Here is an 18,268-nt window from a genome sequence, read left to right as displayed (position 1 = left end):
CTAAGAGAGTTTCAGGTGGAATGAAAAGTGAATTCACAGACTGGGTTTCTGGATTCTAACTTACTTTGATGGGAGAACAGTTTTTCCTCAATGATAAATGAAGATTGCTTAGTTATCACATYAACAGTCAGATATCATGTTACCTTGAAGGAAACTTCTAAATCTGTAATCTTGTGTTTTGTTATTAGAAAATTGTTATCTATATATTTCTGTTAGTCAGCATATTTCAAAATACTAAGGCATTTACGTGTGTGGATGCTAGGAAGTGTAAGAAAATGGATAATTYGTCCATTCTGGTAATAACATTAAAATGATGATGAATACCAGTTCAAGTGGTGGTGAATACTGAGGAAATGTAATTCGTGGGGATTCTGCTTTTAAAATAGAATTAAAAATAAATCTGCTAGATTAGATGCTGCCCTTCCTTCTTCTGTTAGATCATAATTTTATTACTCAAAATATTGATAAATATTTCTGCATAAAAATTATATATTRAAAATATATATCTGCAAACAAAACAAATAATTTATTACCACAATGATCCTGCTCAAGTTAATCTTAAAAACATGAGAATAATGTGATGGTTTGCTGAAAATACCTTCTAACCTCCATCCTTACAGGCAACTAGCAGGAATGTCCAGGTAATGATTCTGATTCAGTAAACAGAAATGCTTCTCCTGTTCTTTTTTATCATCATAATATACACTAGAGGCTGCCACTTTTAGGTGGTAGCCACAGTTCTAAGTGATTTGACTCATATCACTTTTACTTCATTTACTGAAATTTTCAAGTGAAGTCATAGATGCTGTTGCCAGTTAGGACAACTATAAGCATTCCTATGCACGTCAGGAAATGTTAATGTTACATCAGTGCTTTAGAAAATGTGATGCTTTGAATAATAAAATATTTATGCAGARCACAAAAAGCATGGTGCACGGAGGCATAAGTGGCATAAAAAACTAAATGCAACTGAGTTGTACAGAATTATATGTGTATTTCACTTCAGAAATTTTAATGGACATGCTAGTAGAACAGACATCAGAATTTTGCCATATAATAACAGAAATTTCAGACCAAGAAAATGAGGCAAAGGAAGCACGCAGAGTCTAAGTCCTTTCCTGAGGAAATCTTTTGAATTTTGAATTGTGCTTTTTTTTTTTTGAAATTACTTTCCAGCCTCTCATTGGAAGGATCTCTGTCATCATGCAATAGCAAAATAAATGGGCATGAACATTTTGCATGTCTGGCATGGCCAGTTGCATTTGCCACTTAAATCACCTAGATGAGAGGTAAATTCAAAGATGCAGGTGAAAGCTTGTCCGGGTCATCAGTTGAATCTACAAAAAGTCAACAAAAATAATCTCTTGATTGATTTTAAGATTTCAATAAAGAWGATCATGTTTTGAAGAATTCCAGGTATTACGCTCCACAATTCATAAACACTGGAGAGGAAATTCATAGATTTTAAAAACAATACATTATTTGTTGATTTCTATGTTTATTTAGAACCCTATTAACTAAGTAAGAAACTCTTCAACTCAGAAATATCACTGCCATGAACGGAAGAAAAACATCTATTTTGTTAGTCTCAATTCTCCTTTAACTGTGCAAAAGAATTTTTTTACAATTAAATAATAAAAACATTGGCATGCAATGTTTTAAATGCTCAGTATGAATAAATGTGAGGAAATAAAAAAAAAAGTTTTGAACTAATTAAAAGGTGTGTAGCTATGTCCCCTTAAGAAAAGTTATCTGTCATCCAGCCCCATATGTCTCCAAGACAAGGCAGAAGCAGCAAGACTGCTAAAGTGAAATCGGCAGGCAAAAAAGATACAGCTGAGTGTAATCAACATAAATGGTGATAACTCAACCCATAACAGAGAAAAATAAAAGATATGGCATACAGATTTTGAAGAGCATCAACCCTGAGGGACACCGTAACACACCTGTGTTAATAAGTTAGAGAACAAAAGATGTACTTGAWTTAACTATGATCTGACAGAGGAGAAGCAAATCAAGAATGACTGGTTTCCAGAAAGCAAAGGGACAAACTCTGCTTGTAATAGCCATGACTGAGTCGGCCCTGGCCTTAGTGGAACTGTGCCAGCTCTTTAGGCTGCCATGAAAACCAAAAGGTTTTTGCATATTTGGTGAAACATTTCCCTAAAGCCAGATGTAGGAGCCACAGAGACTCCCTCAATAGAAAAGAATATTCCTTTCTTTGGCGACCTCTGCAAAAGTGTCCAAATAAAAACTATCCAAAATGTTTTAAACTCTCTTCTAGTGTAAACTGCCATCACTCAGTTCAGTGCAGCTATCCTGAGCTACAACAGCTTATAGCTTAGCTCAGAAGTTTTTAAAGATTTCRRGATAATCAAACAAGATGAGTAAAACYGTGAAAAACATRTAAATAATTAAAGCRTTCTGAAGTSAAAGGCACAGAGTTTTTAGGTTGAYTCATCTTTCCCTAGTGYCTTATGTAGCCATTTCCACCTATGGAAAATGGATAAAGCTATCACCAACCAGAAAGTTTCCAAACTCTGAACCCTGATATTTAATTTAATCACTTTGCCTGACATGAATGGCTACTGAAGATGCAAATCTATTAAAAATCGGGYCAATAACTTTTTATTTTTTAAAAAAGGTAGCTTTGTGGTGCCACCATCAGAAAACATTTGTTAAATTGCTTAAAGTTACAAAGAGGATAGAAATGATACTACCCTTTTGTAAGCACTTTGGTCCCCAAAATAATTTTTGCAGAGCAAGTCAAGATAAATCATTTAAAAGGATGGACAAAATTGAAGACTAGGTCTGAACTACAGTCGCAGTTCCAAACAGGGCTGTAAGTGCCAYTGTACAGCATTTTTGCAGTTAGATAGCAAAGTGAACTTACTCAAAAGCCAAGTTATTGAAATTCCAAAATATTGGGAAGACAAAAGTAATTGACATAACAAATACCTTATTTGTACAAWTTGGAGAAAATATATCTTTTTTTTTTTCTTAATTTTTTCAATTAAAGGGATTATTTTTATTATTTTCTACTGGATTAAGTTATTTTAGTAATTGTAGGATTTTTGAAGACCAAAATTCTTCAGCAAATTACAGAACATGGATAGCACAGGMTTATGGTGAAATTTTCCCCACATTGCTCTGTCACAGGTCTTTAGATCCTGACCAGAAGAAATCTCCATGCAGCTTCTATTTGAAGAGAAGCTGTCATTGCCTTCATCTGTAGTCTTTGCTCCTCTCCTATCACATAGGATGTCCTTCAACTATTAAGATAATTAAGTAACTCTGCATGAAGAGTCAGAATAATCTATGACAGAGAACACAGAACTTTCTTTGACTACAAAATCTCCTTTCAAYGCCATTAAGCATGCATGTAAACTTCCCAGAATGAAAGAAAAATAGTGTGTATGTTCCATGGCAAATCTCATCTGTCAAATTATGCTACTGGTTGCACTCCTMCAGTAGATAATGAATTTTTAGAACTTAAAACAGGTTGGGGAAAAAAAATGGAGCACAAGAAGATTGCTCAGTAAGTAGTTACTGCACTCTGTTCCACAAAAAATAAAATAAACAAAGAGCCAAAATTGAAAGTGTAGGTCACTTCAGCCATTGATCTCTGCTTTATCACTGGATTTGATGGCAAATGTGCACCCAAATATTTATTCTGTTATTACTTTTGAATATTTTTTACTCTTTTTAAAATAGCACAACTGAAATGCTCATTTTTAAAACTGTCTTTCCCACAAAGTGTATTCATTAAGTATATTACCACTGTCTAATCAGATGATCATTCCTACTTCCAGGGAAAATATTAAATGTTGAAAAAAACAAAATGGCTAAAAGAGTCATTTAAAAATTAGGGACTATATATTTAAGTGTTTGGATGATTGAAATGAAAGGAACTAAACATTTGTTTTAAAAAGTACCTATAAATGCTACCAAGAACCAAATAAACTAATAACCCTTAGGGAAAAAAAAAAAAAAAAAAGGAGAAGCTAGTATTTGTACTTGACCTAAAGACTGACTCCCATAATTCTGCCCTCTTTGTTTCCTTGCTGATGCTTTGGATATTGTTAATATATATTCTTCTCTATTCAATCACATGATCATTGGTAAGAGCTCAGTAAGCCTATAGTCACCTTTATCATCTTCTGCATCACTCCGAAGAGTACTAGTTGTTTTTAGTTCTCAGAATACAAAGCAAAATGGAGGTGCATCCAGAAGACTTTGTGYTCTAGTTATTATCAGTTGGTAACTGTGCCGTGAGAGTGCAGCTGGTTAGGGTGAATTGGACCAGAAACTTGTACAGCCAGTGCTAAAGCTGGACAAAGAACCAAGGAGGCAAAGAAGTGACTCCTTACCTTTGCTACRCTAAGCATAATCAAGGCAAAGCAGAAAATCTAGTCCTAAGTCATTTAAAACAGTGACTGCATGCAGCGTCTGGAAAGACAGAACACTTATGGCCTGGATGCCGATTCCAGGAGGCAGCAACATCCCAGRGGGGGTGTGGAGGCAAGCTGCAGGGAGGGGCTCCAGGGGATAGGCTGCCTGTGTTTCACTAGGCCTAAGCATTTCTGTTCATTTTAGCACAATYACCAAAGCAAGATTTACTAAGTAAACCTCCATGGTTGAAAGTGTCCGCAGGATGTATAAGTGCTCGTTCTCATCCTTCCTACCTCTGGGCACAGTGAAGTTAAGTGACTAAGAGAAGGCTTGGGAGAGGTAAGAAACATGCCTACCTAAATGACTCCTTCATTTTCCATCCACTTGCCACCTCTTTTTCTAGCTGTTAGCTTTGCGACAGTCAAGTTCAAAGTAGCCATCATGTTTTGGATTGAAACATATTTAGTGTTCCCAATTCCTCTAGATTGCATGTGCTCAGACTCTCGTCAACTTAGCCTAAGCRCATGCTTTAGTAATGTTACCTGAAGGTAAGCCAGGAACTATGAGCAAGCTCAGATCCCTGCTTGAATGGAAGGATAGATGACCAATGGCACTGGTGCCAAGTTCGGCACTGATAGAAATTTGTGCTGATACCACATAAAATTCTTTCTATAATAAATTTGAGACCAAACACCAAAAAAGTTTGCTGTCTTTGTAAAGACCTACTCTTCTTTTGGAAACCCCAGACACATTTAACTGTAAGCATTTTTTTTCCAACTTACCATTAACTAAGGCATTTTCTATAAAGTGGGATCCCTTCTAAAGTCTTGCTTCTTTTTTTCTGGTTTGTTAAATTTGATTATTAAAAGGTAATTCCTCCAATATGTGTTATTGCAAGCATCCTTTTTACATCTTCCTTTGGTTACTGTCACCTTCTCTCTGGAAGAACCACAGTTCTTCCTTCTCTCTGAATAGGTTGAGCATAAGCTCTTACAAGCACTATGGCCTATCTGCACCATACTTCCGTGCCATTGGAAGGCAAATCTAGACCTCTAAAATAGGCTTAGACTCGTGCTTAATAAACAGTGTAGGCTAGTAAYGATGAACCACTGGTCAAAATCTGTTCTCCAGTCTGAGGTAGCTCTTGATTTTCATGTCATTATTTACCAAAAACTCTGCTGCTATGTATAACTGGAGAGTGTTCCTAGTTAAAAAGCACCTTATAAAAAGGTTAAAAAAAACCCTTCTACATTAGCTACTTTTAAATCTCTCTTTGGATCTCATTCAGGTCATGGCTTCTATAAAATGTTAGAAAACAGTTAGGCAGCCAATGTACTGTATCTACTGCTTCTCTTAATTCACTCTTCCTTTGTGATTCACCTTCTCTTGTTTGCTGTAGTCAATGAAGTTGCTGGAATGCAAGTTCTTATGAGCAGAAATCACATTTTTGCTGAATGCTCACACATGCTCAATGCAACAGGCTCTCATTCTCAAAACATTTAGTGCCATACTGGCATTAGTAACAACAGCAAACTAAGCATATTTCATGCTGAGAGAAAAAGAAAGAGAAAGCTTATGGCTGTCGGGAGAAGTGCCTGATGACTGGAAGAAAGAAAATCTTACTCTAATCTTCAAAAAGGGCAAGAAGGAGGATCCACAGAACTATAGGCTGGTCAACCTCAATTCTATTGCTGGGAAAATGATGGGGCAACTATTCCTGGATACCATTTCCAGACACATGTAAGAAAAGAAAGTGATTAGGAGTAGTCAGCATGGATTCACAAAGGAGAAATGCTTAAACAACCCAACAGCCTTCTACAATGGAACGATTGGCTGGTGAGATGACGGGGGACTAGTGGATGTTGTATATCACAGAATCACTGAACAGCTGAGGTCAGAAGAGACCTCTGAAGATAACCTAGTCCAACCTCCCTGCTCAGGCAGGGTCACCTAGAGCAGGTTGTCCAATCAGCTTTTGAATATCTCCAAGGATAGAGACTTCACAACCTCCTTGGGCAACCTGTTCCAGTGCTCTGCTACCCCCACATTAACAGATGTTCAGATGSAACCTATGTTTCAGTTTGTGYCTGTTGCCTCTCATCTTGCCATTGAACATCACTGAAGTCTTGACTATCCTTGACTTCAGAAAAGGYTTTTGACAATGTCTCCCATAACATCCTCATAGGCAAACTGATGAAGTATGAACTAGATGAACTGACAGTAATGTGGATTGAAAACTAGCAAAATGTTCAAGCTCAGAGAGTTGTTATCAATGGCATCTAGYGGATGGCAGTTGTTATCAGTGAAATCTAGTTGGATACCAGTAACTAGGGGTGTTCCCCAGTGGTCAATACTGGGTCCAGAATTGTTCAACATCTTCATTAATTACCTGGTGATGGGACAGACAATACCCTCAGCAAATTTGCTGGTGATATCAAACCGGGAGGAGAGGCTGGGGCACAAGATGGTTGTGCTGWCATTCAGAGGGACCTGGACAAGCTGGAGAACTGGKCAGAGAGGAACATCATGGAGTTCAACAGAAGCAAGTGCAATGCCCTTCACCTGGGGAGGAATAACCCCATGCACCAGTACAGGCTGGGGGCTGACCTGCTGGAAAGCAGCTCTGCAGAGAAGGATCTAAGAGTCTTGGTGGACAACAAGTTGACCATGTGCCAGCAATGTGCCCTTGTGGCCAAGAAAGCCAATAGTATCCTGGATTGCCCTCGGAAGAGCATTGCCAGCAGGTTTAGGGAAGTAATCCTCCTGCTCTGCTCAGCCTTAGAGAGGCCACATCTGGAGTACTGTGTCCAGTTCTGAGCTCACCAGTACAAGAGATACATGGAGCTACTAGATCAAGTCCAGCAAAGGGACAGGAAGATGTTTAAGGGACTGGAGCATCTCTCATATGAGGAAAGGCTGAGAGAGCTAGGACTCTTCAGTTTGGAAAAGAGAAGTCTGAGGAGGGATATTATCAATGTGTATAAGTATYGTAAGGGAGGATGTAAAGAAGACGGAGCCAGACTGTTCTCGGTGGTGCCCAGCGATAGCACAAGAGGCAATGGGCACAAACTGAACCACAGAAAGTTCCATAACATAAGGACATAAGGAAAAACCTCTTCACTTTGAGGGTAGTTGAACACTGGAACAGGCTGCTCAGATAGTCTGTGGAGTCTCCATCCATGGACATTTGAAAGCCTTCTAGATAGCACCCTGGGCAACATGCTCTAGGTGACCCTGCTTGAGCAGAGGTATTTGACTAGATGATCTCCAGAGGTCACTTCAATCTCCAACCATTCTGTGATTCARTGAAATAGCTGTCATATTTTATTTTGGAGGTGCTTACCAGTATGCTGAATGTCATCAGTATAAGAACTGACAGAAAGGTAGATTGATCTAACAATCACAGAGACAAAATGAAAACACTTGTCTATATAGAAATAAACAATTGCTAAGATCTCTACAACATAAAAATATCACCTTGTTAAAAGGAAATACGTTCTTATATGCCTCTGTAATTCCTCTTAGCTGAAATAGATTCCATTTTACATTTTCCTTGCTTACTATTTGAATAGTAAGCAATTTTCACTCAAACTTCATAAAAACATAGCAAGAATGTTAGAGTAACAGAACTCTTCTCAGAAAAGTATAACATGGAAAATGAAAGCATGGATTAAGAGTGTTTTCCAGACTTTGAGTAAAATGTTGTCTCAAGAAAGTCTGAGCTGTTCAGATTTGCACACCCTCAGATGTTCCAGGGCCTTATACCTCAAAGCTTGACTCATGTCCATGTCTAGTTACTCCAATTATTCAGGATGACAAGACTTACTGATACAGCTTATTCTCAGTTAATAATATTCTGTGAGATGAGAACAAGAATAAGAATGTTCTCTTTCATAAGAATATTCTGTAAAAATAAGACTATTCTGTGAATAATATACATGGAATTTTTTGTGAAGATGAAGGATTTCCAAAAAGCTCATTCATTACAATATGGACTACTTACTGAAATAAGAGTACTGTCCTAGGTTAGGTTCATTGTACGGCCATTAAAATGTAAGTAATACTAGACTAACTTAAAGATTCATGTGTGAGGAAACCAACAGCCACCTGTGGCTTCTAGGTCACTGTTATTATTATTCATGAGATTTAGGCTGCATATCGATCACTTCTTTTCTTCACTTACTGTTAGAGAAGTTGAACAAAGAAGAGAGCAGAATTCATCGCAACTGTCCCATTGTAAAAATCTAAAAGGAACTTTTCCAGTTTTTCAAATTCTGAATGTGAAATTTAAATGAAAAAAATGTATTTCTCTGTTTACCTGTCCTCATTAGCATACAGCTTAGCCTAATATTTAACAAATATAACATTGAAAAAGATTCCATAAAATTAAGTAGTTCAAATTATTAATAGAGGGTAAAATCTGACTATATTTTTTATTTTGATTTTTTTGCTTTTATTATGATTTTGCTGGGATTTTCTAAATCTTTGCTAGTGGTAGAACATATGTGGAAAGCTGGAGCAAATCCTTTCTCTTAATGAGATTCTGAAAACAGAGCATCATGCTGATGCAGTTTAATGGAAAAGTTATATTCAAGTTAGTTTGTACTTTTATGCATCAAGTATTAACTGTAAATTATCCATTATTAAAATTTACTAAAATTGTCTCCACTATTATATTACGAGGCCTGACTGTTAAAAATTACAGATCAACGTGTGCGTGAATATGCTGCACTAAAGCTGGACTAGCTACCTAACTTTTCTTTGCAAGGAATAAATCTGAAGAAATTTTTCACTTAAGTTTTTTAAAAACCCTTCACAAACGCCATCTGGTTATGGCCATTAACTATGGGAAGGAATTGAAAGGAGTGGCTCTACAGAAATATTAATAACATGCCATTACGCAAGACAAAAAGAACAAGAACATTCAAACAGTATTATGTAGCAGTTATTTTCCCCCGCAAATATAAACACTTACCTACAGAACATCTCATAAAATGTAATACAATACACCACTGGAAACCATTGCTAAATCTCATAACCCCCCAGTGTTGGGGGTTTTTTTACAAATAAGGGAAAGTTAGCATATAGCTGAGTTATGAAGGTACAACCCTTCTAAACAATAGTYTCATGCTAAAGAAATTAAATACGAACCCAGTGAAAATGACAATATTGTTTACCATGGAAGTAATATTTGCACAAAACAGGACACAGTAACATTTTCTGAAACAACTGAACAGCAATAGCAATGCCTCTTTATGTCTCAAAAGCTTATATCCAATGTATTTGTAATAATCTTTTCTAAGGTTTGTGAGAAATAAATCTAATCTTCCTCCCCCTCCTTTTTTTTTTTTTTTTAAACTATGCGTGGTATATGTGCTAACTTACTGAATTCATCCTTCATGCAATTCCAGTTTATTAAAGAGGTTAAAAATTTATAAAACTCTGATGGGATATGGTTTTAATGCTTCATCACACTACCCATCATTTGCTTTTCAATCTAGATCAGAATGATCTTTCCCACTTCCCGGCAATCACCTACCTGCACAGCTAATATTTTGTGAGCGTTCTCCTGAGAGGCTGCCTGGACGCCGGCCAGCGCGGCGCGGCCGCGGAGGCCCCGCTGCCGCCAGCGCGCCGCCAGCGCCCCGCGCGTCCTGCTCCGCAGCGCCCGCAGCTGAGGGCAGCCGGGCACACGAACGGGGGGGAAAGGGGGGGAGAAAGAGAGAAAGAGAGAAAGAAAAAAAAAGAAGTCAGAGCAGCCGAGGAAATTAATGGCAGCGTTCAAGAAGAATGATGGAGGGAAATGCAGAAAGCAGTCAATAGCCCATTCTGCGCTGTGCGGACCTGACAGGAATTTCACAGTCTCTTGATTTTTCAGCCCACTCATGTGCATTCGTCAGAAACCAGTCACATCTGGCTGCCAGGATGGGGGGTTAATTTTCTCTAAATGCCTCAGCAGTTTTGTTCTAGCTGAGGCAAACTCTGTGACTGCAAAGCTGATGAGCAAAATATTTCTACTTCACCCAGTTTAACTCAAAACCGATAGCCTCGGGACATATTGAACCTTTCTTAAAAAAATAATCTGCGGAAGCTTTTTGAATGGCACATCAGGTCAGGCCAAAGTTTAAAATGCAAGTTTAAGACTTTGATGGACACGAGGGCTTTTTTTTTCCTCTGTAAGGCTTATCATAGCTTGGCAACGTGTGCTTTAGAGCATGACAAAACTAAAGAGAATTAACTTAGCCATCAACTGCTCAGGGAGAACAATAACAGGAAAGAAATTTCCAGATAGAATTTCCTATTAATCTACCTAGCTGTAACCATGTGGCACAAAAGCATCTGAGAGCACTAAATTACACCAAATGCAGCAGTTGCGAGTGACACTGCTTAAAAAAAAAGGGGGATTTTATACACATGTATATAAACGATAACACTTATCATAGGAACTGTATTCATTACAAAGAATTCTAATTGAAATTACGCCAGCGAGAAACACTACTGACGTGATAAGGTTTTATTTTTTTAGCAGCACAGAATTACTGTTACAGTCTACAGTTAAGACTTGTATCAGTTTTTGGTTAATCCACAAGCATTTACAACTCATAAACATGGTGCGGCAGGTCTCAGGCTAGAAGAAGAAGAATGTTTCAATAAGATCTGAAAAACCACCTGCATGAGATGCTGAAAATGACTGCGTGTTTTGGTAAATTCTGCAAACGCTGTTTCCTACTCTAGACCAGCTGTAATTTACAAAATGGACATTGAAACTACCTAAATGATTGCTTAGTGAAAATACATGGGTTTGTGTTTCAGCAAGTTAATTATTTCAATAAATTTCACACTTATTGTTAGCATGAGGCCTTCAAGAGTCTGCCTGTCAACCAGATTAACGCAATAGATTGTACCATTCCTTTGGAAATATTACACTTCATTGAGGTCAATGCCACAGGTCAATAATTGGATCAGTTATAAGGGAGCTTTTATATGATAAGATATGATTGCTCTTTAGGAGCAAGCGCAGTGTAGCAGGTGAAAAATACACTTTTTCAAAAGAATGTAGATTATAGCAATATCAAGTGAGCTATTACAGCCTAGAGAGTAATTAATGCATATTTTCAAAATTAATGGCTTGATTTTCAGAGACACTGAGTTTTCCTAAATCCCATTAGATTCTATGGAAGCTGTGAGTACTCTGCATCTTTGTAAATGAGGCTGTAAAATATTAAAGCTGATCTTTGTACATAATTTTGAGTCATGTCCATGCATATTAAAAATAACATGGGGGAAGTTAGGTGAACTCACTGGGAAAATATAAAAACATCAGTTTCAATCACAGCCAAAACCTGAAAACGAAATATGAATGTTTTCCAGCTTGAAAAAGCTTTTCTAAGTACCACTGCTGCTTTTGTCCAATTTTAAGAAATCATTTTTTTTTCTGAAATACATCTCCAAATTTTTGTGGGTTTGATGTTAATTCAACTGTTTCCAAATCTCAGTTATTTATACTGTTCTGAAGTCTGAAAGAGAATGCAGGTGAGAGAGGCGCAACATARCAGCATATGACATTTTAATAAAACAATCTGCTTCAGCTCAATAGAAAAACAAATTAAGTAGAAAACTGTCTTCGGATTACGAAAATTCTGATTTTTGTCGAAAGGTAAAATAATTGTAGGATACATTGCCATGAGGAGAAAAATGGAGGTTAGTGAAGCCGCATAAAAGGTTTTGTCGGAAAATAGTGAAAGGGATTAGGAAAAAACAAGATTAAAGATACATTTAGATATTGAGATTTTTGCCTTGAGACAATCAAAGACATTCAAAAGTTTTGAGGTTCAACTATTTAAAAATTGATATAATAAAGACAAACACCAGAAACTGACATTTTATACCGGCTAGTGTGCATCTTTGCTAATGTTTCTTGTTTCAAAGAACTGAATAAACACTTGCAAATTACCAGTCCATGCTAACTGTTGTTACTACTGTAAGTGTTCCTACTCTAATGTATCTCATATTTCTAATACATTTTATTGTGCCTAGCATAATGGAGCCTAACCCCAATATTTATTAATGTTACAATATTAATGACAGATGAAACCAGAAATAAATGCCTCTGTGGGATCACAATTTGATCAAATAATGTTATTTGAAAGCTTAGAATAAACTAATGGACTCACTAACCTAAGATGGGCAATRTACAATTTTCTCAGTCTACTTCAGGCCTATAGCTGAGGGAACCATTTATAACAGAAATTTCCTGAATAACCTAAGAAAAGAGTACTTCTAGCCCAAAAGCAGCCTGTAAATTTCATTGGTTTTGCTCCTGACTCTCTGTCTCTAAAGGCATGAATACATTTCCCGTAGATCCTTTTCTGGATCATATAACAGGCATACAGGTTTTAGCTTTTCCTTATCTTTTAGTTTTTTATCATATATAGAAACTTTAAAAGTAGTGGCATGCATGAGTTGCATACATGACATTATTGCTAACTTTTTCATTCTTTATTGGTTTTTTTGCACTCTTTGAGAAAMGTTAGAATATATGTAGTTATACACGTATCCCTTTGAACTGAGAAATATTTTGTTTCCTAAGTACTCTAAACACATTGAGCCAAATGCTGACACAGAGGTAACATTATCTCCTGTGGTCAGGGTGTACGAATACAAATAACAGCTAGGCATTTGTGTGARGCTCACTTTGTTTCTGACTGTACTTCCTTGTAAGAGCAGGACTGAAGGAAAAAGCAGACAAAAAGATAAGCAAACTCTAAATTTGGGGGATTCAAAAGGAAAGGAAGCACCATGATCCTTTTTTTCTTTGATTCTCACAAATGCCATGGCTTTAGCTGATACAGATCTACTGTTTGTCCTCATAAAATAACCTTTGGTTAAAGGAGCTGTAAGGGTTTGTACCAGCAGCAAAACAGAGCTAATCCTGCRAGGAGGAGCAGTAACTTTCAGAAAGCTTTCTAGATTGCCGGGAGGGGACAATTTTTGCAGTAAGTGATTTCTTCCAGTCTTCATCCCACGATCGAGGAGATGGTGGCTCTGCTTGAGATGTACCTTTGTGAGCTGCTGGGGAGAACGGATGACACTGTCAAGGAACTGCCCTTACCATTCTGCTATTTTGGGGCTTTACTGGCATTCTCCTTTATTTGTGTTGTGGTTCCCCTCTGTGCCTCACAGCAGAGGGAAGCATATGGCTCTATATTTGTTTAATTTGTTGTTTATGTATGGTACTAATATCATTAATAATACCAGTGTAACTTTGGGAAAAGAAGGTGTCAACTAGTTGTTATTATCTCACTAGGGGGAAAGCTTGAATTTTGATTCAGGGTATACCAAACAAGGCACCTTCTCCTGTACTCACCTTTATCAGTTTGCTATAATAAATCAAGATATTTCATTAAATTCATCCCTGATCTGCAGCACTGTGAGACTGAAATTAGGCTCTTATTTTCATCTGTAATTTCTCATTTGAGGGATGAAACTGGGACCAAAAGCACATGATACTATTTGAAACTGAAGGTCTATTCAAGCCTAGCTCATTATTCCACTGATATTTCTTCTAAGTCCTCGTTAATTTATTATCACAATATTTGGATTCTCTACACAGTAACCAAAAGGTAAATTGTAGTATGTACCCCACTGATGTTTACAATCTAGCTGCCATAGGTAAAAGAAGGAAAGACCCTGGGAGTACAGGCTTTACTTGGTGTTGACTACTGCAACTACTTACAGTCCTAGAAGATTTGTACTCTGGTTATTAACATATAAATAAGCCTCGCATCATCACATACAGGCTGCTATTGGTATCTGCTGTAACAATATGGGATCTGCATATACTACAAGAACACCTTCATCTTGTGGTGTTGTAATATCAGCAGCACAGAACTTGGCCTCCACATTTGAGGAAGTTCTTTTAAATGAAGTGACATTATTCGGTGGCACATTAATGAAATGAACAAATGAATGAAAGAAAGAAAGAGAGAAAGAGAGAGAAAGAAAGAAATGAAATCTCACAGACAAAAGAAAATGTGTTTTATTTAGACCAGAATAGTTTTTGATTTTGTTGCCAGGCAGATCACAGTAACCCAAATTTTTCACCTGTTTATCTTTAGGCAGTCTAGCTGTGTAGGACTAGATGAAACCAGATTATAGACATATTTGACAATGGACACAAAACTGGGTTGTTTACTTGATTAAACATTAAATGGCATGCGGCACCATTAAGATTACCAAGTGAACAGCACAGAGAACATGATCATGATGTTTTTTCAATGGTCAATGACATACTACTTGGACCGCTTCAATTATCAGTTCTGGCCAGTGACTATATACTAGCATTATATTGGATTATGATTACAAACCTAATTCTCCTCTCAGCTGCTTTTAATTAGTAAGACCCCCATGATTTGAATATAACTATTCCTGATTTACGCCTGAGAAGGTAAAGAGAGAATCAGACCCTCTATGAAAAAATTGGGTTTTATTTTCAAAAATTGTAATCATGCATAAGCCAAATATAAAGGTGTCTGAACCAGTAAAACTATAAGGTTTTGAATCACATAATATGTAGTAAATATTATTACAAGTAGAAGTAGTATGCTGCTTTTCTCAAATTAAGATTTTTAATTTTGCCAGATTTTAACCATTTGATCTAAAAATGTTCATGGCAGGTGTTTGCCTCAGGCTGAATTTGTTTGGATAGCCCAAGCAGTTTGTTTTTCCCATGAGATATTCTAGGGAAAATACGTTTTTCTGCTTCTATTAAAAAAATGTACTGATGTTCCTTTTGCTAGATACAATGTCCAAAGGGAACATGAAATTTCGAAGGGTGTGGCATTTTTAAGTGATATAGCTACTTCCTAAAAATCATCTGTGAAATTATGTCTTCAGAAAACTACTGACTGCATATATTCATGGGCAAATTTTTCCATTTTTAACAACCAAAGTTTTTGAAAACTGTCCACTGCAAGCCTCTCACTCCTCCTAGAGCTGACCAGATTGTTCATCACCCCTGCCAAGCCAGTAAGAATGCTTGTGTCTGTATAGCTCCATATATTCTGTACATAAGCCACCTTCACAAAGCAATTTGTCACAAATTAGATGGAGATTACAGCCCTGAAACTTGATTTTATCTGTAATTGCTGCTATTTTTGTCCAGGATGAGATTTGTCACTGACAACAGTGTGTCCATCTGTATTTTAAAGATCCATTCATTGGTGCTCAGAAAAAATGGAGAAAAAAGCCATTGCGAAAACTGGAAGGTATCACATTTCGAAGTCTGTGTTAAGAATGTCAACTTGCAATTGAGAAAACCAAGTGTTAATGAAAACTAATGTAATTCTAGCAACACAAAATTTAATCTAGGTTTTCTGTAGCTATGATAGGACACAATAACATCCGAGGGAGATAACAAGGAGATCCAAACATAAATCATCAAAATGGGATATTAATTTCCAGTGCAATAATATTTTTCCAGGAAGAACCAGACTGCAAGTTTTCCTCAGTACAAACGAAATCAACTGAAAAGAGGGAAGGAAACTTAGCCACCTAGCTCAAGGAATGGAAATCTCTCTGATGAAAGAAACTTAGAGAAAGAGACTCTGAAGAAATGTTGACTGAAAGCAACCTAAGGAAACATAAATCAAGACATTTTAAAGAACTAGCTGCTGAAGCTGAAGTTGCAGCTGAAGCTGTAGCTACAGTAGGTAGTCATAGGTACTTACCAAGTGACTAAAACCATTTGTGGATATTAAAATGAAGAAGAAACGGACTAAGTAGCAGCAAGAGTGGAAAAATATCATCTCATCAGCTGAGGCAGATGAGAGAAACAGATGGGCAGAGCATTTCAAAGAAGTCTCACTAGACTCAGCCCACCATCAATATCATATTTTTATGAAATATTATGAACCTAAACTATTTAACATTAACAATAACAAACTGAGATGTCAGTAATATATGCAGCAATCCAGAAGCTAAAAAATGTCAAGGCAGGCTTAATGACCGTATCACAGAGAAATTGAGTACTAGATCCCACCATTTTAACAAAACTGAGTTACTCAGAGAAAATAAATACCTAAATAAATAAAATAAAATAAAATAAAATAAAATAAAATAAAATAAAATAAAATAAAATAAAAATCCTTGCCCTTCCTCTTGCAAGGGAACTCTTCTACAGTGTAATATTACACAGGAGGTAAGATGAAGCTGGACACAAATCTTAGTGAACAATAGGCTGGATTCAGCTCAAGTGAACATGAATGAACCAGATATCCACAGTAAGGAACATCATAAAATAAAATACTAAATGCAGCACATCATCAATTCTCAGAAACCCCTGGAAAGCTTATATACAGCTGCAATGACATTCTGACACAAATCAGGCTCACATTGTGAAGCAGGCAGAGAACGACCAGAAGACACAGTATAATGTAACGATTAAGGACCTTGAATATAAATAACTCTGAAGAACTGACATATCCACATCTCTGCAACACTGTACTCCTGGTATGTTACCCAAATCATTCAAACCCAAATTTTTGGAGATAATTGTGGATTTTGTGCTCCTTTTCACTGGCGGGGGAGGGGGTGGAGAATTCCCAGAGCAGAGGAGCAATGACACCTTCAACTGAAGAAAGTGGGGAGACCAGAAATAATAGTGTGCCATGAGGTAGGGTATATTTCTGACATTTCTATCCTGGGGCTAGATCTGCAAAAGGCTAACTGCTATGTTAGGCAGCTAAAGCATAGTTTTCCTATGGTTTTGACACTACAAGTGCTAAGATTATTTCACTGCCTTCTTTTATTAAAGCATGACATGGGCTTATATTCAGTGAATCTACCCATTTGATACTACTCCTGACTGACTTTCATATAATTGATACAGATGCCTGACTTTCTAGATTCACCATAATACTATTTCATAATTCTGCAGTAGTCTCTCTTAACAGGATACATCAGTTCATTAAAAAATGTAGTATATAAGAATGAAACTTAACGCAGGAAGTGTTAACTACTAACCTCCAGTAGTTACCCACTATGATTTTCAGACCTAAGCAAATTGCCATTACATTTCAAAAACAGAAAAATAATAATATGTCACTTCTAAGTCTTCACTTTCTCTATTTTTGAATGATGCTAATCTTATCTGAGAGGACCCAATGCCTGTGTCATATTAATTCAACAGTGCATTGTGAATGCTAAATTCTATGTAAATGATATAAGCCTTATCAGGTCCATTCATTGTTACAACTCAAACAATGACAATTACAACAACTCTACAGATTTTGGCACTGTAAGAATGGCAGATTTATTAGCAAAATCCAGTTAATATTTATCTTTTTATACTATTCCACTACCAAGTTATACCTGTACGATATACAAAGCTCCGAGGTAATGAGATATTTCTTTATTGTCAAATCTGTTCCACAGACTGCTGGTAAAGATTACATAGCTCATTTAAATAAAGCTCTTTTGTCAACAGACTGGATATACTTTAAAAATGAGTAAAAGCCTCATGAAAAAACAAACCTCAGCTGATGCACAAGTATACATGGAAAGATGCAGTTGTTTTTTGACCTTATTCCAGTTGTGAATGCTTTAGTAAGCAGATTAGCAAAGTTAAATCAGAAAAACACAAAAAYTGTATTTCAAGATCCACTGAAAAACAAAATAAGAAAAGACTGAAAAAAATCAGAGTACAATCTTTTACTAAAAATACTGATTAATGCAGACTAAAAGCATCTCAAGAGGAGAATAATTAAAGACTGGTATTATGATTTTTAACTGCTATCAGGAAAAATAAGAAAAAGAGACAATAGATTTAGATCAAGGTATTTTGTGATTATTTTGGCTACATATTGTAGGCATTTTT

General features: G+C 36.6%; 1 protein-coding gene across 2 annotated transcripts in view; it reads right to left on the bottom strand.

Annotated features, from left to right (window-relative positions):
* CCDC178 (coiled-coil domain containing 178) overlaps positions 1-18,268 on the bottom strand; it is a 189,118-nt gene that overhangs the window by 12,322 nt on the left and 158,528 nt on the right. For both annotated transcript variants that reach the window (XM_085316233.1, XM_085316232.1), the window contains exon 18: positions 9,932-10,066. In XM_085316233.1, coding sequence (XP_085172359.1) covers positions 9,932-10,066 — 135 coding nt within the window. The remainder of the gene's footprint in view (positions 1-9,931; positions 10,067-18,268) is intronic.

The sequence above is a fragment of the Rhea americana genome, unplaced genomic scaffold, assembly GCF_003343005.1.
Source record: "Rhea americana isolate MKP2758 unplaced genomic scaffold, rheAme1 scaffold_46, whole genome shotgun sequence".
Taxonomy (NCBI): domain Eukaryota; kingdom Metazoa; phylum Chordata; class Aves; order Rheiformes; family Rheidae; genus Rhea; species Rhea americana.
This window is presented reverse-complemented; position numbering and strand designations above follow the sequence as displayed.